General features: G+C 38.0%; 1 protein-coding gene across 1 annotated transcript in view; it reads left to right on the top strand.

The window, feature by feature from the left end:
- The window catches only part of Nrg3 (neuregulin 3), a 1,080,436-nt gene that overhangs the window by 1,029,489 nt on the left and 26,784 nt on the right, over positions 1 to 24,163 (top strand). The window contains exon 6 of the mRNA XM_032919377.1: positions 16,368 to 16,470. Coding sequence (XP_032775268.1) covers positions 16,368 to 16,470 — 103 coding nt within the window. The remainder of the gene's footprint in view (positions 1 to 16,367; positions 16,471 to 24,163) is intronic.

Here is a 24,163-nt window from a genome sequence, read left to right as displayed (position 1 = left end):
GCCAAAGGGGAACTGTTAGGAGCAGATATGTCTCAACAAAAGATAAATATTTTAAATGTCAAATTTTATAGATTTCTGATGTTTTTGAAAACTATCTATCTATATAAGACTATCTGGACTATTGTCTTTATTTCTTAATATTATCTTGAAAGTACTCTCACAAAGTCAGAGCCATGAATTTGCTATTTGGCCCTTAATTCACATGTGTAATTAACTCAGAAGTTTGTAATGACATCAATAGAAGGACTGGCTCTAAACCTTGTACTTTTAAACATTTTTTGACAAATAAATTCTATACCAAAGCAAAGATATGATTTTAGCTTAGTTACCAAATGCAATTATGACTGTACAACTCTATCTAGCTAATTCCTACCTGTTAAATTACAACCAATTTTAAATTCCTCATAAAAACAACCTTAGAATAACCACTTTCAACCCCCCAAAAGTTCAGGGAATAGAGCTGATGACTCCTCCATAACTTCTTCAAGCTGTACATGGGCATTGAGATATCCTTGAGGGTAGCAGGTAAGAATAATGAAACAAATGCTATAGCAGGATGTGTCCTGAGTGAACCCAACTGAAAGTCCTTGATACCAGGAATCCAAGTAGGCACACTCTGCAAAATACAACTCTCAAGACAAAAGTTTAGAATTGAGATATCTTTTTGTTTGATTCTCCTGAATCTAATTTTTCAGATGGTCTACCTCTATCAAATCTGATCAGTATGACTCTGTGAGGTTTCCAGAGCCTAATCACAATTTTTAAAAACACAAAGACAAAAATCTTTCTCCCAAAATACTGTGTTCCTTAGTCTGTAACCAGAAAAGCTTGTATCTTCCACTCTCTCCCAGAGTAATAATATAACCATAAAACTCAGTCATACCCACTATAAAATTAAACATTTTTTTAAGAAAAGGAAGTAAGCTAAACATTAGTGTTAAACAATGAGCCTGATAGGCTTTTGTACTCTGTACTATCAGGAAATTAACACAAAATTCCCGTGGAGCCCACGTTAAGAGAATCTGAGCTTCCAGCTGTGGTAAATATCAAAAATAACCACAAACTCTCACTAGCCGGTATCAACAAGCCATATGACCTTTAACGGGATTATTCATAAAACAAACCAAATACCATCTATCAATTCCAATATCAATAACCAACATATCAAACCAGGACTTTAGCCCAAAATATAGCCATCTGTTAAGTTCTCTACCCAGAGCCACAGGCTTTTTTTTTCTTTTTTTGGAGCTGGGGACTGAACCCAGGGCCTTGCACTTGCTAAGCAAGTGCTCTACCACTGAGCTAAATCCCCAACCCAAGCCACAGGCTTTTATGCAACCTTAATAACTTGTAAATATCACAATACTCTACTTGGAGTCAGTGACTAATTTTACCCTAATTTCTGAACCATGGATGAAAATCCCCATGTGATTTGGGTAATCTCTGTACTCTCCTTAAAATAAACTTAAACACCTTCTATCAATTTTAATACCAATAAGCAACTTAAAAAATCAGGACTTTAGTCCAAAATATATTCATCTGTTAAGCTCTCTATCTGGGGCCACAGATTTTTATTTAACCTTAATAAGGTCTATAATGTATGTCTATATTCACTCTGCCTGGTGTTACAGACCTTTATCACAACTCTCTACTTGGAGTCAGTGACTAATTTTCATTAAATTCCGAAAATCCCCACATGGGTGAGCTCTGTACTCTCTCCTTAAAACCAAACTTAAGGTTGGGGATTTAGCTCAGGGGCCAGCGCAAGGCCCTGGGTTCGGTCCCCAGCCCTGAAAAAAAAAAAAAAAAAGAAAAAAGAAAAAACAAACTTAAATCACCTTCTAATAATATCTGTCATTAAGAAGTAGCTTGTCTAACTAGGATTTCAACCCAAAATTCCCGTGGAGCCCATGTTAGAAGGAATATGAGTATCCTGAAAGACATTCTAAACAACTTTCTTTAAATCTTAAAATTAAGAGATTAAAAGATTTTAATCTCTAACTCTATGAACTGCCATTACTTACCACACAGCAGGGGACCTACTAGGCCTTTTCTTTGTTTAAGGTTCCCGCTCTTGGGCCATCACATGATTCAACATGGTGCTGGCCCCTTCTTACTTAGAAAATAAAACTTTCTCTCAACTCTTAGGATTACTAGTGTATTCTCACTCACATGTTGGTTTGCCAACTATTGTAAAAATATAAAAAATAAAATGCTGTCTTTTATCCCACTAGGTCTGGCACCTCAGTGCCCCATGATACCTGCTGGATATCTTAATTCTCAGTCAGCAAAGCCTCTCACCCACTTTGCTCCATCACTTACCACACTGCCGAAGGCCTCTCTATGAGCTTGGCAGCCCTCTCTCTACCTATCTAGTTCCCAAGGCAAGTTTCCATGCCAGAAACACACATCCCAATTCCATGGTGGCCCAGCATCTCCAGCCATCGTACACTTTCCTACGTTCAAACCATCACATAAAAGAACACACAACACAATAACCTTTGATAAGACATAATTGCCCACCTAAAGGTGCAAAGCCCAGTACACATCAATCCCTTAAGAACATTAATAACAACCTATAAATACACAGGGTGGAATCTTAATGTGAACTTCCATTTTCTCTCCACCATGACTACACTCTCTGTCCCTCCTGTCTCCCCTCTTTCCGTTCCAGTCTCCTCCTCTTCCTTCAAACTTTTCTCCCATCCATCCTTCCTTCCTTGTCCAATGACAGGCTTCCTTCTATCCTGTACCTATATTTTATCCCTCACCTGTATTTTAGAAATTAAATGGGGAGAAGGTTCTGGTGAAGTCACCTGAGTCCTGAGATGTGACTAGGCAACCGTTCTTTGGGCAGCTGAATTAGCATCAAAATGCAGATAACTCCAGGGCAAACCACAACATAAATATTATAATATAAGTACAATATAAATATTGGAATATATTATAAAATTATAATTTTATGCTGCTTGAAATAGTTTGCTGGGATATACAAGTTATAGAATAAAGCATCCATCAACTTTGTGTATGTGCAAGGTTTATGTGAATGGAGGGTTGGAGCATTGTTCCTTCTACCCATCATCAACTTTGTGCATATGTGAACTTTGTGTGAGTGGAGGTTTGGAACACCATTCCTTCCATCCAACAACTGTGTGTATGTATGTATGTGTGTAAGGTTTGTGTGAATGGGGGCTGAAACACTGTTATTTGCATCCATTAAGTATGTGCATGTATGTGTATGCATAAAGCTTGTCTGGGTGTGTGCTGGAACTTGCTTTATGCCCGAACTGAGTGTATTTATGTATGTATGTGTGAAATGTTTGGAGCCTGCTCGTGGGAGCTTTGCTCTAACTATTCTATGTGTGAATGTGTACATGTCTGATTTTAGGTCTGTATGTCTGTTTTTGTAAGTATATATGTATGCATGTATATGTGAAATGTTTGGAGCCTGCTTTCAGGAGCTTTGCTCTAACAATTCTATGTGTGAATGTGTATTTGTCTGTATGTCTCTATGTAAAGTGCATATATGTATTCATGTATGTGTGTATGAAGTTATTGGACTCATCTTTTGTTTAATTGATTGATTGATTGATTGTGTGTGTGTGTGTGTGTGTGTGTGAGTGTGTGTGTGTGCGTGTGTGTGTGAATTTTCTCTTTCACCAGCCCAAAGAAGTTAAAACAGTTTATAGTTTTTTCTCTGGCATTATGGAATGCCAGCCCCAGTAAATTAACCTTTCTTCTCTCAGAAAAGAATAGTCTGCTGAGTAACTTCTCTGATCAATAGTTTCCTTTGGCAGCAGACCCTTCAGTATTTGGATCCACTCCTGTAGGTCCTCTAAGCACTGCCTTCCAATGGCTGTCTGCCTCAGTTTACCTACCACTTGGATGTCAAAGTGGGCCATCAACATTTCTCTAGAAATGAATAAGCATGTGGACAAGCCCACAGATCCTCACAGACTTAGATGCCTGTTGGTAGAAAGCAGGTTCAAGAGTTTTAGATAGAACTGTTGCTCCTCATCTGGAGGATAAACAAAAACAATTACCCACTTTCATTGAAGACAATATGAACAGATAACCATAAAACTTCAGTACTCCATCAAATATACTAAAATTCCATAACTGTAATCAGCTGCTCATAATACTTTACTAACATGACAGAAAAAGATCATTTTCTTTGTGGATATATGCTTCAGATATTCTTTGCTTCTTTTATTCCTGGGAATTATAAGCCATATAGACTGAACCACACTCTTGTGATGTCTTGGGGATTAACTTTTCATCATCTTAAGTGAAAATTTCATTCTTCCCTAAGCTCCACATACTGATACATTGGTATCACTACAGAACAGGAGCATCACAGCATTCCCTGCTGGATGACAGTGTACATTTTTTTCTTTAACTGTGATTACATCATTGAGTAGTGATCCCTCATCCTCTTGTTCTTTGACAATAAAAATGGAATAAAACTCAAAACTTACCAAATTTAAATGATAAAATGATGGCTTATTTTTATAGATTATGTTAGAATCTATACAGTTCTAACTGCATCATGACATTCAGTATTGAACATCAGAAGGTCATATAGATCTTTAAGAGTGTTCAGTCTTCCTATAGTTACAACTCTTTTCCAACCTAGAGACCTATACATGTTAATAATTCAAAGTCAAGTCATTAAGCTCACCATTAAGAAGGTTTGCTACAGACTCTGTCATTAAATAAAATCACTGTTTGCCAAAGACACCTCCCTTTGCTTGAATCCAGAAAAGTATTTTTGTGCAGTGTTGGTTTTTGTTTGTTCACTTCATATATATATATATATATATATATATATATATATGTATAAACTTTCCCCTTTATTGGATTTTTTATTTACATTTCAAATGTCATTGCCTTTTCCTTTATTCTGGACATAAGCCCCCTATTCCATTCCCCTCTCATTCTTTTATATGGCTATATTTCTCCCTTCATGCCTCCTCCAAGACATTCCCCTACACTCAGGGTTCAACCTTGGCATGACCAAGTTCTTCTCCTTCCATTGGTGCCCAACAAGGCCACCCTTTGCTACATATGCAGCTGGAGCCATTGGTCATTCCACGTATAGTCTTTGGGTAGTGCTTCAGTTCCTGGGAGCTCTGGTTGGTTGGCATTGTTGTTCTTAAGGGATTGCAAGTCCCTTCACCTCTTTCAATCCTTTCCCTAATTCCTCCAACGGGAGTCCCATTCTTAGTTCAGTGGTTTGCTGCTGACCTTCATCTCTGTATTTAACATGCTCTGGTTTTGTTTCTTAGGAGAGATCTATATCCAGTTCCTGACAGCATGTACTTCCTAGCTTCGTCAATCTTATGTTGTTTTGGTGGAGATATATATATATATATATATATATATATATATATGCCATATGTGGGGCAAGCTCTGAATGGACGTTCCTACAGTCTCTGCTCTAAACTTTGCCTCCATATCTGCTCCTGTAGATATTTTTGTTGCCCCTTTTAAGAAGGAGTGAATCATCCATATTTTGGTCATCCTTCTTCTTGAGCATCATGTGGTCTATGGATTGCATCTTGGGTAATTTGAGCTTTTGGGCCAATATCCACTTATCCGTGAGTACATACAATGTATGTTTTTCTGTGGTTGGGTTACCTCACTAAGGATGATATTTTCTATTTCAATTCATTTGCCTATGAATTTCATGAAATCAATGTTTTTGATACCTGAGTAGTACTCCATTGTGTAGAGGTACAACATTTTCTGAATCCATTACTCTGTTGAAGGACATCGGGGTTCTTTACAGCTTCTAGCTATTATAAATAAGGCTGCTATGAACTTAGTGGAGGATGTGTTTTTGTTGTATGTTGGAACATATTTTGGGTATATGCCAGGAGAGGTATAGCTAGTTCCTCAGGTAGTAGAATGTCCAATTTTCTGAGGAACCTTCAGACTGATTTTCAGAGTGGTTGTGCCACTTTGCAATCCCACCAACAATGGAGGAGTATTCCTCTTTCTCCACATTCTCGCCAGGAGGTGCCATCGCCTGAGGTTTTTATCTTTGCCATTTTGCCTGGTGTGAGGTAGAATCTCAGGGTTGTTTTGATTTGTATTTCTCTGATGACGAAGGATGTTGAACATGTATTTAGGTGCTTCTCAGCCATTCGATATTCCTCAGCTGAGAATTCTTTGTGTAGCTCTGTACCCCATTTTTCAATTGGGTTATTTGGCTCTCTGGAGTCTAACTTCTTGAGTTCTTTGTATATTTTGGATATTCGCCCTCTATTGTATGTAGGATTGGTAAAGATCATTTCCCAATCTGTTGGTTGTCATTTTGTCCTAATGACAGTGTCCTTTGCCTTACAGAAGCTTTGCAGTTTTATGAGGTCCCATTTGTCAATTTTTCATCTTAGAGCATAAGCAATTGGTGTTTTGTTCAGGAAATTTTCCCCAGTGCCCATGTGATCTAGATTCTTCCCCAATTTTTCTTCTATTAGTTTGAGTGTATCTGGTTTGATGTGGAGGTCCTTGTTTCACTTGAACTTAAGCTTTGTACAGGGTGATAAGAATGGATCAATTTGCATTCTTCTACATGCTGACCCCAGTTGAACCAGCACCATTTGTTGAAAATGCTAATTTTTTTCCATTGAATCGTTTTAGCTCCTTTGTCAAAGATCAAGTGACCATAGGTGTGTGGGTTCATTTCTGGGTCTTCAATTCTATTCCACTGATCTACCTGCCTGTCGCTGTACAAATACCATACAGTTTTTATCACTATTGCTCTGCAGTACTGCTTTAGCTCAGGGGTGGTGATTCCCCCAGAAGTTCCTTAGTTGTTGAGTACAGTTTTCCCTATCCTGGGCATTTTGTTATTCCAAATGAATTTGCAAATTGCTCTTTCTAACTCTATGCAATCCACAGACCACATGAAGCTCAGGAAGAACTATGACCAAAATGTGATTGCTTCACTCCTTAAAAGGAGAACAAAAAATATCCAGAGGAGGATATGGAGAAAGTTTAAAGCAAGACTGAACAGCCCTTCAAGCCTGCCCCACATATATATATATATATATATATATATATATATATATATATATATATATATATATATATCCACCAAAACTAGATAAGATTGATGAAGCTAAGAAGTGCATGTTTACAGGAACCAGATATATATCGCTCCGGAGAGACACAACCACAGCAGGTCAAATATAGAGGCAATTGATAGCAGCAAACCACTGAACTAAGAACAGGACCCCAGTTGGAGGAATAAGAGAAAGGTCTAAAAGAGCTGAAGGGGCTTGCAAACACATAAGTACAACAATGCCAATCAACCAGAGCTTCTAAGAACTGAACCACCACCCAAAGACTATACATGGACATGCATAGTTCCAACTGCATATGTAGCACAGGATGGCCTTGTTGGGGACCAGTGGAAGGAGAAGCCCTTGGTCCTGCCAAGGTTAAAGCCCCAGTACAGAGGAATGTCAGGAGGAGGGTCGTAAGGGTGGATTGATGGGGGACAACACCCTTATGGGGAAGGGGAGTGGATAGGGGGCTTATGGACAGGAAACCAGGAAAGGGAATAGCATTTGAAATGTAAATAAAGAATTATCAATAGAAACGAAAAAGAAAAAAGAAAGAAAAGAAAGAAAGAAAGAAAGAAAAGAAAGAAAGAAAGAAAGAAAGAAAGAAAGAAAACAAAAGAACATTTTCAGAAGAAATGGGCTTCTTGGGCATTTAAACTGTGAGTCAGACGACACATACTGATTTTCCTTCAGTACTGAAAGCTCTCTGATAGTTTTTCTTTTTTTAATTCAGATTTATTTTCTGATTATAGTTTATTTTAGAAAAGAAATAACAGTTGGAACACCATCAAATGTTAAGCATATGAAGGATGATTCAGAGCATTCATTTTCCATTCTGATTCTAAAACTATGCTTCATACCGTCCACTTATGTGTAACCACCCAGAGCTGTTAATACCTGGGAAAGGAAGGAAAAGTTAAAGCTTATTAAGACTCTGAAGGTTTATTTTAGGGTGGGAAAGGAGAAACAAAGGAAACTGTATGTTAAGAACTAATGTGTTAATAGATTTATGTTGTCATTTCTCTCTACATATCAAATTTAGTACATGATGCTCATTTCATAACATTTTACATGGAAACAATGAAAAATACATTTTTAACATCAGCATTTCATTGTGACAGAATTGAATATATATATACATATGCACATATGTATGCACACATACATATATATGTAGATAGATCAGATAGATGATAGATAGGTGATAGATAGTAGATAGATGATACACACACATACAAATATTAAAATATGCTTTCCAGCAGAGAATGGGTCTCTGGAAATGATATGGAAACCCCTGCCACAAATGTCTCACCTCCTTTTGTTAGCTCAGCAGAGTAGCCACTGGTAAATCCCACCAGTTAGCGAAGCCTGAAGCTACTCAGTAGATCCAAAACTCCAGAGTAACTGTGTTATGCAGTAACATAGTTGGGGAGCTAGCAAATCAATGAAGCGAAAATGACAGTTGTCTGGGATCCATTTTGGATATAAAATATGAAGTTATACATTCTTTAAAAGAGAGTGTGAGAAGGATTTTCAGCTGTCACAGTGCTTATCATAAGTCCACCTGGCTTGGCTGGCTAGGGAGGTATACTAACTTGCTAGGGCTGCTGTAACAGAATACCACCAAGTGATGGCTTAAAGACAAGAATTGTGTCATGATGTTCTGTGGCCTGAAGTCTAAGATGAGTGGACAGCCAGCTTGGTTTCCTCTGAGGCTGTACAGGGAAACTATTCTTCTTTTTTCTAGAGCCTGGTACTGTCTTATGACTTTATCTCAACTTTATCTTTGATGATCTACAAAGACAGTACGCCAGTCCATTTGGACTGTTGAAACATTATATATAGACACAGTAATCCATTACCAAAATCTTACTTCTAACCATTATGGAAGATGAGACATCTGAGGTCAAGTTACCATTATATTGGGGAACTGGTGAAGGTCTCCTCTCTGCTTTCTAGATGTTACCTTTTTGTTATGCTCTCAAGAATCTGAGGTGACAAGGTTGTTCCTCTCAATGTCATTTATTGGAAGGACCTTGATCCCTTTAGCAGATTGGAGCCTTCATAATCAACTCCCTTCTGAAGGGCACAGCTTTTAATATTCTCTGCTAGGAATTGGATCTCAGTATATGAATTTTAATTTGGGAGAAGGACATCAGTATTCCTGTCAGAGTATATCTTATTGAAATAATGTCCTTTTGAAAGTCTTGGGGCCGAGAGCCGCAGCATCTTTTGGTGACACAATTCCATAATAGACTTTGCATAAGATCAAACATAATTATGGATGTTAACATTTTATTGTAAAATAATTAATCTTTCCAAAATATTATTAAAAGGCACTCTGCAGATAAGTTAAAGATGGGGAGGGGATTTCCAGAAAAAAATAATTGTGTTGACTGTGGAGCCTTGCAGTAGCTACTGGATGTCCAAGCCTCTCTGCACTTGGCTAGCTGTACTAGTAGTCCCTGGACTATTCTGGACTTAAAAAATATATAAAATATTTTTATATATATTATAAAAGCCCACCTTCCAGTGTTAAGTGTGAACTCAGTGAAGCTTCTGTCATTTGCCTTCAGGATCTCTTTTTTCTGTAAATGATTCTTCATGAATTTATTAGATCATTTAATTCCATTCATTTTTAGTCATCAAATTAAAACCTGCCAATCTCAGTTTCTAAACATTTTAAATATTTATATTTTTCTTCTCTTGTCTGATTAAGGTACATTTGGAGCTTCCGTTAAACTCCTAATATTTTAATCTGTTTCTAACATTTGTTGATGTTTAGGGACAAAATTCAGAAGGCCTCCTTTATCCAAGAGCAATTCATGCTGAAGTAAACCTACTTCAATTTGATCTTGTTACAATGAGAACATAAAGTCAGAGACCAACTAACAGTCAAGGAGAGCCTGACCTACACAGGTTTTGAAGATGATGTGATGGACTGAAGCAAATGTTGGAATTAGGCAGTGATAAATGCTGCTGCAGGCTCCATTCATAGTGTGGGTTCATTAGTAAATATTGTTGGATGATGAAGATTCTGTTTCTGTATGTAGACTCTTAACTGCGGGGCCTCACCAAATGAATATTTGAATAAGGAGCCCTAGTGATATTGTTAGGTTGACTTTTAGAATAACAATCAAATCAAGCATTCATTGTTACCTAATGGCTACACAGGGTCTGATGTGGATATGTTCAGAATACAGTTGTCTTGCAGGGGATACATACATGACTCTTATATCTAATTACAATGTAATTGCCCTCCTTCTTCTTCTCTCTCTCTCTCTCTCTCTCTATCTCTCTCTCTCTCTCTCTCTCTCTCTCTCTCTCTCTCTCTCTCTCTCTCTCTCTCTCTCTCTCTCTCTCTGTCTCTCTCTCTCTCTCTCTCTCTCTCTCGCTCTCTCTCTCTCTCTCTCTCTCTCTCTGTGTCTCTCTCTCTCTCTCTGTCTGTCTCTGTCTCTCTCTCTCTCTCTCTCTCTCTCTCTCTCTCTCTCTCTCTCTCTCTCTCTCTCTCTCCCTCTCCCACCCCCCTGTTTATGGGTAGGTGTGTATGTCTACATGTTTGAGCACATGCATATGTGTGAAAGTTTTTTTATAAGTTCTCTCATTTCTCCAGAAATTCTTATTTCTTTGTATTATTTTCTTTTAGTGGAGCTATCATACAAACAGAGCACATTTACCGTTAGCTGGAACACATCCTTAAAACATTTACATTTACCAGCTTGGTGCCTCTCTGAGCCTGTTTGCCTGTGTTTAAATGTACACTCGCCTTCTCTATTTTGATATTCTATACATTCTTGAGACTGGTAAGTTCTGAATTGTCTGTCTTTCCAGATGACTCTGTGTATTTTGCGTTAGTATAGAGCATTGTCTTCCTGTCCCTTTAGTATTTGACTAAAGTCCTCCAGTATTTGCTCCCTCCTGTTGCTACTTGCTGCTGTGCGAACACCCAAACACCTATCACTGCTTACCTGAGCTCAAGTCATGGTCTCCTATCTGGATTCTGCACCAATTTCACCCAATCCCCTTCAAGTTTATCCCTATATTATAAGGGGAAGATGAAGTCAATCTCCCAGGATTCTTCTCACGTACTTCAGTCACTTCCTGTGATTATAATGACACGTTCACTGTGTATCATGTCCCTTTTGCCTCAGTGCAGTTCTCCCTACACTGGATTTACCTCAGGATCTTTAAGTTGTTTCTTATTCCTGAACATGGCTAGCTAAACTATTACTTTTGTCTATAACTGACTTCTAAATTACATTTACATTTCACCCCTGCCATGCTAAGTTCTCTGAAACATGAGTTTCTCTATAATTAATATATCTCGGCAGCATGATATACCCACCTAGAGCAAGCACTCCATATTCTTGTTTATGTTGGCTCAGTTATGGACTAAGCCTGCTCTGGTGGATTTCTAAGCCCTCAATGAGAACTGCTATCTATTTCTTCTTTCTCTTACAAACTTACCACCAAACCTGTTTGCATAGTAGTGACAATACGGGGGGGGGGGATTCACATTTCTTACACTGAGGAGATGTAGAAAAAATATGTAATTCAATACAGTCTGAATATTCCCTGTTTGGAGAAAACATGGAGAATGCTTTGTTCTGAAAGCTATGAGGTGAAGAGAAAACATTCCCGTCTGGGGTTAAAAGTTTCAATAGGGCTCAGGCCACATGAAGGTTACGGTCATAATAGGTAGAGTGTCTTCCATGCACAACTTAATATGTTCTCATGGCCTGAGGGCATTTGGAATATATCCCTTTGACATTTTATTTTAAAAACTAATTTTAATTTGTGTGTATGAGTGTTTGTCTCTACATAGGCATATACACAGCATGCAGTATTTAGAGGCCATAAGAGGGCAGCAGATGCCCTGGAACTGGACTTCACCAACAATTGTTAGATACCATGTGGGTGCTGGGAACCGAACCCTGGTCCTCTGTAAGGGAAGCCAATGTTCTTATCAGTGAAAATTCTCTATTCCTTGACATTTTTCTATTACCCTATCTAGTAGGGATTTTAGTGACATTTGGCCCTATAAAATATTTTAAAGGAAAATTATGTTTTGGAAGCTTCTAGCGTTTTAGCACCAGGCTAATTGTATATAAACAAAACTATGAGTAATCCTATTTGAGGGGAGAAATCCTAAAGTTAAATAACATTTCAAAATTATACTGATAAATGGCTAAACTCAAAAAATCAACTTAAACTTAAATATGCTTGGCTCTAAACACCACTTTGTTGACAATAGGAGTTTGATTCCCAGCGACTTAAAATTATTAATGATATATTTAGAATTATGTGATGCTTTGCATTCTTGTTTACAAGATTGGAACTATCATAAAGCTAGCAAGTGTGTTTTCTAAGATAAATTTTACAGTGGGACCATAGTTTTTGTTAATTTAATTACAGTTTAATAAATGTACTACATCCTCAGGAAAGTCTGTTTGACATGATTTCCATAATATACACAGGTAGTATCCCTACTTTCTGTTGGTTGAGATAAGATCTGAGGCCTTTAAAGTCATGTAGTTGTGATGACCAAAACCAACCTGAAATCCCAATTAGCTGACTCCTATGCCCTTCCTCGCTGCCCATAGGTGTCATCTAACTTCCTATCAATCAAAGGCACATATGAGTCTATCAATCGATTTTAAGCCTTCAGTCATTTAATTTCACTCTTGATTTAAACACAGAAAGGATTTGGTTGCATTTCCTAGAATACTTTTTATGAATTTAAGTGGTAGGGAATATGCATATAGGGAAGTCATTCATGTCAGTGGAAACCACCTGATTTTTCCATGTTTGGTTTTAATGGGTTTCACCATCTTTCATATTAAAATTTATTATTGGTATCAGCAGGAAGGGGCCAGTTGTCTTATGAAATTCATAAGTGTGCTGCTGCAGTCATCTTACTACAATCTAGCATGATGGAACCCTTTGGAATATTTTGCTTCCAAGATCAGTTGGAACATTTAATGAGCCTACAAATGTGGGGTAGAAAAGATGACAAAGGTTTAGATGACACAATGCGCCCAACAAGGTCTCTATGACATAGTCTATGTCCCTTTGAGCACTTCCAAATTTAAAATATTCAACCCAACCTGTTAAACCATATAATAGTCCCTCTCCATTTACTGGGAAAACAAAATAACCTAAAATTTCTCTTAGGTTTACTTTATGTTTCCGACCAGCAATTAAAATGTGAATGAAGCATAAGAAGGGTGGATGCTTGTGAAGCATTGGTTTGAAATATGCTTCCACAGGACAAAAAACTTGAAAGCATGCAATCAAATTTAAATTGAATCTATGGCACATAGTCTAAGAAAGCAGAAAAAAACAGCTCCTTTCCATGCAGATTTTGAGACAGGGTTTGCGAGTAGAGTTGGCAATCCTGGGAGAGAAACATCAGAAAGCAGGGGTTCATTTCCCCTGCTCCTAGAATCATTTAAGGACATTTGGGCAGATCTCAGAAAATCCTGGTGTGAGGAATTTTGTTTTCTTTAGCCAACCCGCATGCTGCATTCTGGCTATATATTACTATCAGCTCCAAGCAAGACTCCAAACAAACGGAACTTCAAGTCAGTGCAATTGTGGGAGTTTTGCGACTAGTACATAGATTTAAAGCATCTATAGACCATGCTCCAGTGATCTCTGAGACTTGGGAAAAAGTAGTCTCATTGTGTTCTATGTGGAACTACATTCTGTGAAGAGGACTTCAGGAATATAGAGTCACGGTGAGGTCAGGTTCATGAGAAACAAACTTAACACCTCATCCCGGAAATATCAACTGGAGAGTGGGTGGGATCAGTCAGAGGTGCTCTCGATGGACAAAACAAATGTTCCAATCTTGGAAAAAATAATAGTGTGATGACCAGAGATGCTGGACCTAAGTGCTCTTTAAGATAAGAGCCAATGCAATCAAATACAACTTAAATCAGACTATTTGTGTAAAACAGAAACGCACTTTCATTTCTTCATATAGGCAGCTAAGGTCTGTTATGGGAGCTGGGGGAAAAGTGCTGAGCCAATGAATAAATGCAGATTCAGTGTCTTGAACCAGCAGGGCTTAGAGCCACAGTGCAACACCTCTGGTGTAGTTCTACTCAAGTTAAGGCAATAAAAAAGAGAACATTATCAGAGAGAAAACAAACCACTGAGAGAGGAGAGGAAGAGGAGGGGAGCAAATGTGGGAAGGAGTGGGGGGGGAGGGAGAGAGAGAGAGAGAGAGAGAGAGAGAGAGAGAGAGAGAGAGAGAGAACAAGAAACATCAAAATTCTATAAACTATCAGACATTCTAGGAAAAAATAGATGTCATATCAAGCACTTATTTTCATATTCAAGGTTTGAGTATTCAGGGTTTGAGACATTAGTTTTAGTCTAATGGGGGAGCCATTTACATGTTTAATAATGATTATTGAAATAGCCATATATGTGAATAAAAACATAATGTACTTGTATATGTATGACATAATTTATATACTATAAATTCATATTGCTTGCTGTGTGGAGGAGGGTGTATGGGAGCATAATTTTAAAAGGAATTCAAAAGAATCTGGCAATAGACTATTTTATATTTTGAAAATTCTTTATTGTCTCAATACATTTTCTATTTTAACTGGTGACCCTAGATTGCTAACATGATATGAACCTTTTCAAGAGTGTTCAGTATGATCCAGCATTGCATGATTATCTACCAATGAAATGTTCGTTGAAATTAAGATAACATTGAAATTAAGAAGACGAATGTGGCTACAACTTAAAAACGTTCTAATGTTGCTCTGTAATCCTTCACCCTTTCCTTCTCCAGACAGTAGATATCCATTCCAAGTGTCTGGCAATAACTTCTAGTTTCTACAGTTTTATCTGACTGGATGTGAACAGCATAGATCTATGTCAGATATCTTATTCTGAGCAATTATTTTGACACCCATCTAATTATTTATTACTTCCCCAATTAATTTCTCTTTAGTGTTGAAGAATTGCTGAAGGTATATACCACGACTTTTCTATTAATCTGTTTCTGGCTGATTGTCAAATTTTATTGAGGGTTACATTCTTGAGAACAGGAATGCCAATTTTGCCTGTTACTTTGGAATGTTGGACTAGTTTCTCTATCTAGGCTTCTCTTAGGACTTGTGAAATATCTGAGAGTCAGGAAAGTGTCAGTGGGTCAGATGTTTGAGGACTGTTGAGGTAGATGGATGAACCTGAGTATATGAACTGCTGAACAGATAATATTCCCAGGAGTTGATGCCCAACTGAGAAACCTGATTCTCATCCTTCAAACCTTACAAAGTATCTTCTCCATAGGATAATCTTCTAGGCATGGTATGAGATGCGCAAAGCGTTGTGAAGGTTACCAGTTTCTTGAATTTGCATGTAGGTATGTTGTCAAGTGGATGAATTAGAAAATACACGGAGACAGTTAAATAGAGTATTTGCAAATGACGCAATGATTGTAACCATGTCCTATGGTGTTCATGCTGTTTAGAGAGAAATGAAAGTAAAAAGAATGACACTTTGCAGAGAGAAAGTTCTAGGATCAAAGGATCAACACCCTTGATAAAGTGGAAGAATTGTTTTAGCAAGCATATTTTTAAGAAGTTGAGTGTAAATTGTAGTGACTGAAAAATGTTTCTCAGTTGTCATGTTTTGTGGTGACAAAAGACAAGGTAGCACACTGGCGTAGAGGCTGGTTTCCACTAGACCACAACATGGACACAGAGATGGCTATAAATGTGCGAAATGTGATTTTTTTTATATAAATACTGAAAATCTTCATTAGTGATGTCAATTTAGAGTAATAGAAATATGAATAATGACAGAATGCAAAACCAGAATCAGATAACATGGAAATACGGGCATGACAATATAAACTCAAAGTTGTTGCTGGCACCAGAAACTGCAGAGGGACACTTTCCGTCTAGGTTAATAAATAGAGCTTCACTGTAGTTACTAAAATGCATGTTCCTACAATTTTCAGAACTCGTAGAATTCACGTGTAATATTTACCAAGTTGTTTTATGTATGAGAGTGAGAAAGTACTTATGCATCTGAAAAGATATTAAAAGGAAAAATTAAAAGTATTAAAGAGTTATGGCGTACATCTCAACAAAGTAGCTGAATCTTATTATCTTCCTCGTGTTTTTCTCCTATTCACAACAGGAACAACAACAACCAAACCTATTGGCTTGGAAAGATGCCTACCAGCTCAGAAGTACAGAGATGGAGACTGCTGCCTCTGGGCCCCACTAGCACCCATTCTAATTCTGTTTTTCAAATTCACAGAGAGTGAAGACGTTTATCAAAGGCAGGTGCTGTCAATTTCATGTATCATCTTTGGAATTGTCATCGTGGGCATGTTCTGTGCTGCCTTCTACTTCAAAAGCAAGTAAGACGATTTCTCTGGTGATTAAAGGGTCCTTCTTTAAAGAAAGATCTTTTTCTTTATTGTTTAATTTCAGCTCCAAGCAGAAGGACTGTTTGCACATGGGTCAAACGGTGATCTGCAGAAAATTAGAGCCTTCTATGGACCATAATGAATGTGTATTCAGGCATGTAGTGGTGGGGGACTATCCTCAGATACATTGTGTGGAAGTCTCAGATATATGCAGGGATTGCACAATTTGATCACCTGGCTTCATTAAAGGCTCAATGGCTGTCACCAGAGGACTAACTGTCAGTTGGAACTGGGGTCAGGGAAAAGGATCTTCTCCCATGAATTTAAGTGCAACTTACTATTGTCAATAGACAAAACTTTCCAGGAAAAAAAAAACCAAAATCTACATGAAAGTATGAAAGTCTTAGTTTACTTTCAAACAATTGTTGCCTGTTTTCATAAAATTTAAGCCACATTAAGGAAGAAATACAAACACACACACACACACACACACACACACACACACACACACACATGCATGTGCATTGGTTCAATTTTGGATACAGAACTTGAATATGCTGTAAATTTTGCTTGCCAAGAAACTATCTGCAGGTGAAGGGACTTACAAAGATTCCTAGAGTAGATTCAAACGCCTATTCTCTATAAGGAAATAGAGATGTTCATAATGCTAGGTGTAAATAAAAGAACATGGGTGCAGTTATTTATGGAAATAATGTCATCTGCAATTAAAATAGCAATTTCACATCAAAGTGTTAGACTTTTGCTTTCTTGAGCCCTGGAGACATTGGCTGCAGTTTCACACCTGTGGCCTGCCTAAAATCACAGACAACATGCAATTGCTTTTCTCTGGACCCATGGTTTCCTGTCCATTTTCTCTCCCCAAAATGGATCAGTTTTCTGATACAGTGTATAACAACTGTCTGTAAGTCACATGTGCCAATTTTTAAAGGGAGCTACAATTATGACTTTAAATAAAACATATTGGGGCATGACTACAGGATTAATAACTATTATTTCAACAAACATTTTAAATGCTTTTAGAGTTTCAGAAAGACTGTAATAACAATACATAAGTTCCCCATGCATTCTAGACCTAGTGCCCTTGTTATTAGAGTCTTGTAGCATGGTATTCTTGTCATAATAATGCCCAGTAATTGTACTGTGTAACTAATGACCCTAGTTTCAACCTTCTGTAGCTTTTGATATAATGTATTTTTCTCTTCTCTTCTCTTCTCTTCTCTTCTCTTCTCTTCTCTTCTCTTCTCTTCTCTTCCCTCCCCTTACTTCCTGTCCCCTTCCCTCCCCTCCTCTTCCTTCCTTCTTTCTTTCTTTCTTTCTTTCTTTCTTTCTTCCTTTCTTTATTTCTTTTTTCCTTCCTTCCTTCCTTCCTTCCTTTCCTTCCTTCCCTTCCCTTCCCTTCCCCTCCCTCCCTCCTTCTCTCTCTCTCTCTCTCTCTCTCTCTCTCTCTCTCTCTCTCTCTTTCTTTCTTTCTTTCTTTCTTTCTTTCTATTTTCTTCCTTGGGGGCCTTATCCAGAATAGCACATGACACTTTCTGCCACATATCTGTAACTATTGATTTCAAACCCTGTGCGAGGCACACTGGGATTTCTAGTAATTCACTCTCAGCCCTTGCAACACCCCAAGTTATGTTGCTAATGTGTTAGTCAGTTTCTATTTCCCTAACAAAGAGGCTGTGATGTTGAAATTACAAATACTTATTTGGGTTCCCTTTTGTTCATTTCAGTCCAGGATTGATTCAGTCCATTGCTTCTTGTGACAGAGTATGGCAGCACATTACAGTGCAAGTTTAGAGCAGGGGATGGCCTTTACCTCTTGGAGGGATGTGAAGAAAAGAGGAAGGAGTAGTATCCTGTCATCCTCTTTAGGGGGATGTTTACAATCACCCAAAGACCTTCTAAATCACATGTTAAAATCTCTACCCATTTCTCTGAGTGTCAATTTGGACTAAACCAACACATGGGCTTTTAGATGTCATTTACTAGATAATACAGGAACTTACTTTAAAATATTAATTTGGGTAGGGAACAGAGTAGCAAATCACAAATATGGTGCTGTGCCACCCAATAGTTCTAATTTACATCTATACTATAAACTACAGTACCAAATTGGCTTATTTTAGTCTTCCAGCTGAGTGGCAAATCTGCCCATAATGAGTTGAGAGATTCCCTGCTTTGGTGGAACCCCAGTGAGACCAGGTGAGAGTACTGCCTGGGGTATTACACTAACCCCAGAAGCATTTGGATCTCCTAGTAGCCTTTAATTCACATTACTAGGAATATTTTCCTCCTGTTTTCTGTTTTGTAAAATATGAATACCTTACAGACTTAGAATGAGGACTACAGGAGATGATGCTCTAAAGGACTTGATTATTATTTAAAACAGGAACACCCCATGGTGGCTTGAACTGTTAATACTCAGAAGCCAGACTGGTCCCGGCTTTCCACTCTCGATAGCTACCAAATGAAAAGTAGCACTAGAGCAACAAAGGGTAGCCACATCCAAGAGTATCCACTTTCAACATCTGTGTATGAGAAAGGAATTGGGAATTTCTATTAACAGAGCAATAAGTCAATTGCTGTGAAGATGAAACTAATCACTTATTCTCAGAGTAGAATTGGCAGTTGTAACACATTTAGGCAGAAGATTGATTAGAGACATCTTACAAGGAAAATAAGTAAGTCTAAGATGTCTGACATTAGTGCCATCAGACCTTCTCCCTGGTCAGCAATGGAGCTTTGTGACCAACATCTATTGCTGCTGCACATGAAGGAGTCAGTGTGTAATGGAAACACTGTTAAATGACAGATTTCTCGTGGGAGACTTAGAGTACCAAGCAGATGGAGAAATACATGGAGACACTCTCTTCTACCTGTCATACTTGAGGTGCTATTGGAAACGCATGGCTGCTGTGGGAAAAAGAGTCAGGTTTCTTTAAGAATGCTCATCATCAGAGGCTCCTCATACTCCAGTCAATGGCCCTACATCCATGCACATACAGGAAACACTAACTTGACTTCAGTAAAGAAAATAAAAAAGCGCACATGAAGATAGAAGGAGAAAAATGGTAGGATATGGTAGAGGAGGAATCTTGGGGAGTATGAATGTGGATTTGATCAAAACATAAGTGAATATATGAGCATTAAATAATGTAAAAATAAATTGGAAAATAGAAGAAAAGATAAAATAAAAGAGCTATAAAAATTGCAACAGCCCTTGGTCTTGCCAAGGCTTGACCCCCTCCTCCCCAGTGTAAGGGAGTATCAGGACAGGGAGGCAAGAAGGAGTGGGTGGATGAATGGGGGAACACCCTCATAGAAGAAGGGGAAGGGAGGATGGTGTAGGGGGTTTATAGATGGGAAACTGAGAAAGTGGATGACATTTGAAATGTAGATAAAAAATATCCAATAAAAATTACAACAAAAAAAATCAAAGGTCTTTCCAACTAGAATCATATTTATCATCAGAGATCTGAAGTACATTGTCTTTATGTTCCTGAGTTTGAGTAAAGACATCAAATGTTATCTCTACTACCAAAATGAATGTCCAGTATTATAATGCCTAGATCTACATGATTCTCTTGTAGATTCATGGATTCCTACTTCCTTTTCTCTAATGTTAGAGATAAAAGAATGGACTTACTCTTAATTTTATACATAAAAATATAGACATAGTGTGTCATTTAGAAGCCCCATTTCTAACGGAATCTTAAGAAACTTTTCATTGCTCTCCAAATGAGTTCACTGGAGCATCCTTTTCGTGTACTGAGATGCAGTCTCTGGAAAAGCTCTATGCTAGCAGTCATTTATATTATATTTCCATTACCAACTTGGATATTGCTGCTCTAGTCTTTTTTTTTTTTTTTACTTTTTTATTTATTTTACATCCTGATTGCATCTTCCCCTCCCTCTCCTCTCCCAATCCTACCTTTCTTCTCCCCATCTACCCCACCTTCCCTTCTCTTCAGAAAAGGGGAGCCCCCATAAAGATCAAGCATCCATGGCATATCAAGAGGCATATCCTCTATTGAGGTCAGACAAGGCAGTCCTATTAGCTGAAAGTGTCCAAAGCCAGGCAAGAGAGTCAGAGATATCCCTGCTTCCCCTTTAACAATCTCAAATGAAGCTTTACAACTATTGTATATGAGATGCTCAGTCTTTTCTCCTTCTCTTGCTACACTTGGCACTGCAGTACCTTATCACATGGTATCTTGGCAATTGTTACTGCTCTAGTTGGTGGCATAAACCTGGAGAAGTAGAGCCTAAAAATGAGGTGGACTAAAGGCTCATGCAACAGTCAACTTTATTCAGGGCATCAGACTATTCATATTTTGAAGATGTCCTGGGGATTAAACAAGGTAGAATGAGCAGAGGTCACATGAGTTTAGGCCATGCACAGTCATGAGGACAATGAGTGATTGAAAGCATCAGCTGTATAGTCATAGAAGAGGATCGGCAATATGAAGTAGTCCTACTCTTATTTACTATACCTGGGAGGAGCATGGGAGCACATTTCTAGAACAACCCATGCTGTGGAGGAACAGAGGTCATGAGACTCTGACCTTAGTTTGTAGGAGCTTTCTAACAAGCTCTTAGAATTCTCCTCACATAACTTCATTCACGGTTTATGTTCTGACATTCACATATAATGTAGCATTATGGCTAGAAGGTAGGCAGTAGGTGATAGCAGAAATGAAGACATCTTACAGTCAAAGAATGTTCTGGTGAGGATAACTGAATCCTCTAGCAATGCCAAAGAACAGTCAGAAAGGATTTCTAATCATTCCCATGGAGCCAACATGGTCCAGTTTACACACTATATGATGATTCATTCAAACTGCTACCTTTTGATTCCTTGGTTTCATTGAAAACTGAATTCTTAAAGAAGTTTCTCTTTACTTTTAATCTACAGAAGGAAGAAAGATGATATTTCCTGTATCAGCCATTAGTTAACTGAAAATCAATCACATGACTCAACTCTAGAATTAGATATAAGGACAGGAGAGAATATGTGTAGAGGTGGAATCAGAAATGAGTTATCAAAATCAGGAAAATAGTGAAAAACCTAGGATTTGGAATTACCAGTAAACACACACGCATGCACGCACACACACACACACACACACACACACACACACAAACACACACACACATACTCTTTCGTTAGCATCCAATATCTTCCTGTGGGCTGTGGTTTGTGTAAAATATTCTGAGCTCACATGGATATTCTGATGTACTACTGTTATCTTTTGTCGCAGTAGAGGTCTTTGTCTCCAAATTATCAGCATAGAGTACTAAAATATGCTTTCAAGCAACCCATTTTGAGATAGCTCACCTGCAGTAGTGGATCAATGTAATTCTCTGAAGATAGAAACAAAGGTTTGCATTGGGTTCAGAACCAAACCAGCTTTGAAATACCTCATGCGGCTTGTTCCTACCCTCAGTGAACCCCATTCCTGTTTCTCCAACTCTACAATCCCCATTTCTTCACTTACAAAGGTGGTGACACAACACATACCCAATACATTTTCTGAATACTATCCTCATGCAATGTCTGCTTCCCCAGAAACTAATAGAACACTAGAACTAATAGATGCCAACTGGATTGTAGCATCTACAGTTCTGTGCACACCCCCTCGTAAGGCATTGGTCCAGAGATACCTATAACATGGTAGTCTGCTAAGACTGGCTCCCGTTCTTATTGACTGGTAGCATACCAGGGTTTATGCATAGACCTTGTATGCAGTGACTGATTTCAAAGGAGGAAAACACACCAGTCAGATGTTGGTCATTTCCTCTGTTCCCATTTTCTAAGGGGAGGGCAAAAATAGTCAAAGAAACTAAAATAATCCTTGTACTTGTGAAAGAAGAATGTCAGGAAAGACTGGGATGGTAAAAAGTCAAGGCATATTCCAAATGAAAGGTCATTTATTCTGAAATATTACTTAGTCAGGACTTGCATAATAAAGGTGTAGAGAAGGAATTATAAAAACAGATTTAAGAAGTACATTCAGGTTTCGTATGAATAATATTTCCATAAAAGCGTACTTTTTCCAATATCTGAGTTATGGGATTACAGAAAAGACAGCGTTCCTACTAGTTTTATTACAGAGATGTAACTGAGTGTTTGCTTTGTGCTAAACCTTCTTATATTGCGTCATAATGGTTTACTTGGCTTTTCATCTCCCAATATCCAGTGTACTTCACAAAAGAATTCCTACCCTCTTTATGTGGCTGCCATGTGCTCCTTAAATGGTTATGAGATAAATTCATTTTTATCAACAGACTGCAGATTTGTTGTTAAGGACTTGATAGAATATTTTAAGTGGATTAAAACAGTTGAGAGGGTTAGATCTAAAATTTCTCCCAAATAATTGAAAAGATAAAAGAAATGATTAAACAGACAGCACTTCACACTGGGGTTTAAATTCAAAGATGCTCATTACCTCTGAATCCCTTAGAAAGAACAAGTGTTGCGTGAGAGAGGCAATTAGTACAATCTTTTATCTTCGGAGCAATGTCCTCATTCTTCTGTAGTATCTTTCCACAGCAATGAGGATGCTGGGTAACAAAAGGGAAAAGAGAGCAAAATTTTGCCTGTAACTGCATTGGTATCTGTGGGAGAGAGATCTTAGGAATACTACTTACAGAAAGAAAAGGGCTCAGGGAAGTTTAGGTAACTATGACAATAATGAAATGGGAAGAGAAAAGATCCAGGTCATGTGTTAGCCTCTCCTATAACAGAGACCTTGCTCTGATTGCTGCCTGCCTGGGAACTATAAGAGTCACTTTCCCACTGGGTGTCTATGTGGCTGAGTGCTGTAGAAGCAAACTTAAGAGAGTATTCCTGTAGTTACAATTAAGTCTAGGGATGATAGGTAATTGCTGTGAAACCCGGGAAAAAGGAAACTAGATAGACAGTAGTTTCATCCACTGTCTTAGTTATGGTTTTACTGCCGTGAACAGACACCATGACCAAGGCATTTGAGAACATTTAATTGGGGCTGGCTTACAGGTTCAAAGATTAAATCCAGTATCTTCAAGGCAGGAGCATGGCAGCATACAGGATGGTATGGTATAGAAGGAGCTGAGAGGTCTACATCTTCACCTGCAGGTCTGTAAGAGAAGACTGACTCCTAGGCAGCTAAGACTAGGGTATTAAAGGCCATGCCCAACAAGACCACACCTTCTAATAGTGACACTCCCTGACCCAAGCATATACAAATCATCACATGCACCATTTTCATATTGATATTGAATAGAATAAACAATAATCATTATATGTAGACACTTTCCTTGGGAGTTGAAAATCTTAGGGCAATCATAGCTTCTCCATTCAGAAGTTCAAGGACCTTATACAAGTGCTTGGACAGTTCTGAGTATTGGTTCTGTGTATGAAGTAAGACTTAGTGGATTGAAACCCTTCTTGTCTAAATATTCTTTAATAAATAATTTCATTTCTTTGTGCCTTGAAATACTCATCTATTAAGTGGATATAATAAATTACCTCATTACAAAGTTTATTGTGGAAACAAATAAAGAAAATGAGTGTCTTGAACTTTCAAAGAATGTGTTGCAAATTACTGTGCAAGCATTAGCTTATTAAAGGTTACCTCTGTTAGAGAATAGATACACAGTCCAATGGTAGAGGGTGTGATTAACCTGT

The sequence above is a fragment of the Rattus rattus genome, chromosome 13, assembly GCF_011064425.1.
Source record: "Rattus rattus isolate New Zealand chromosome 13, Rrattus_CSIRO_v1, whole genome shotgun sequence".
In the NCBI taxonomy this organism is placed as follows: Eukaryota; Metazoa; Chordata; class Mammalia; order Rodentia; family Muridae; genus Rattus; species Rattus rattus.
Note: the sequence above shows the minus strand (reverse complement) of the source record. Positions and strands in the feature narration are given on the sequence as shown.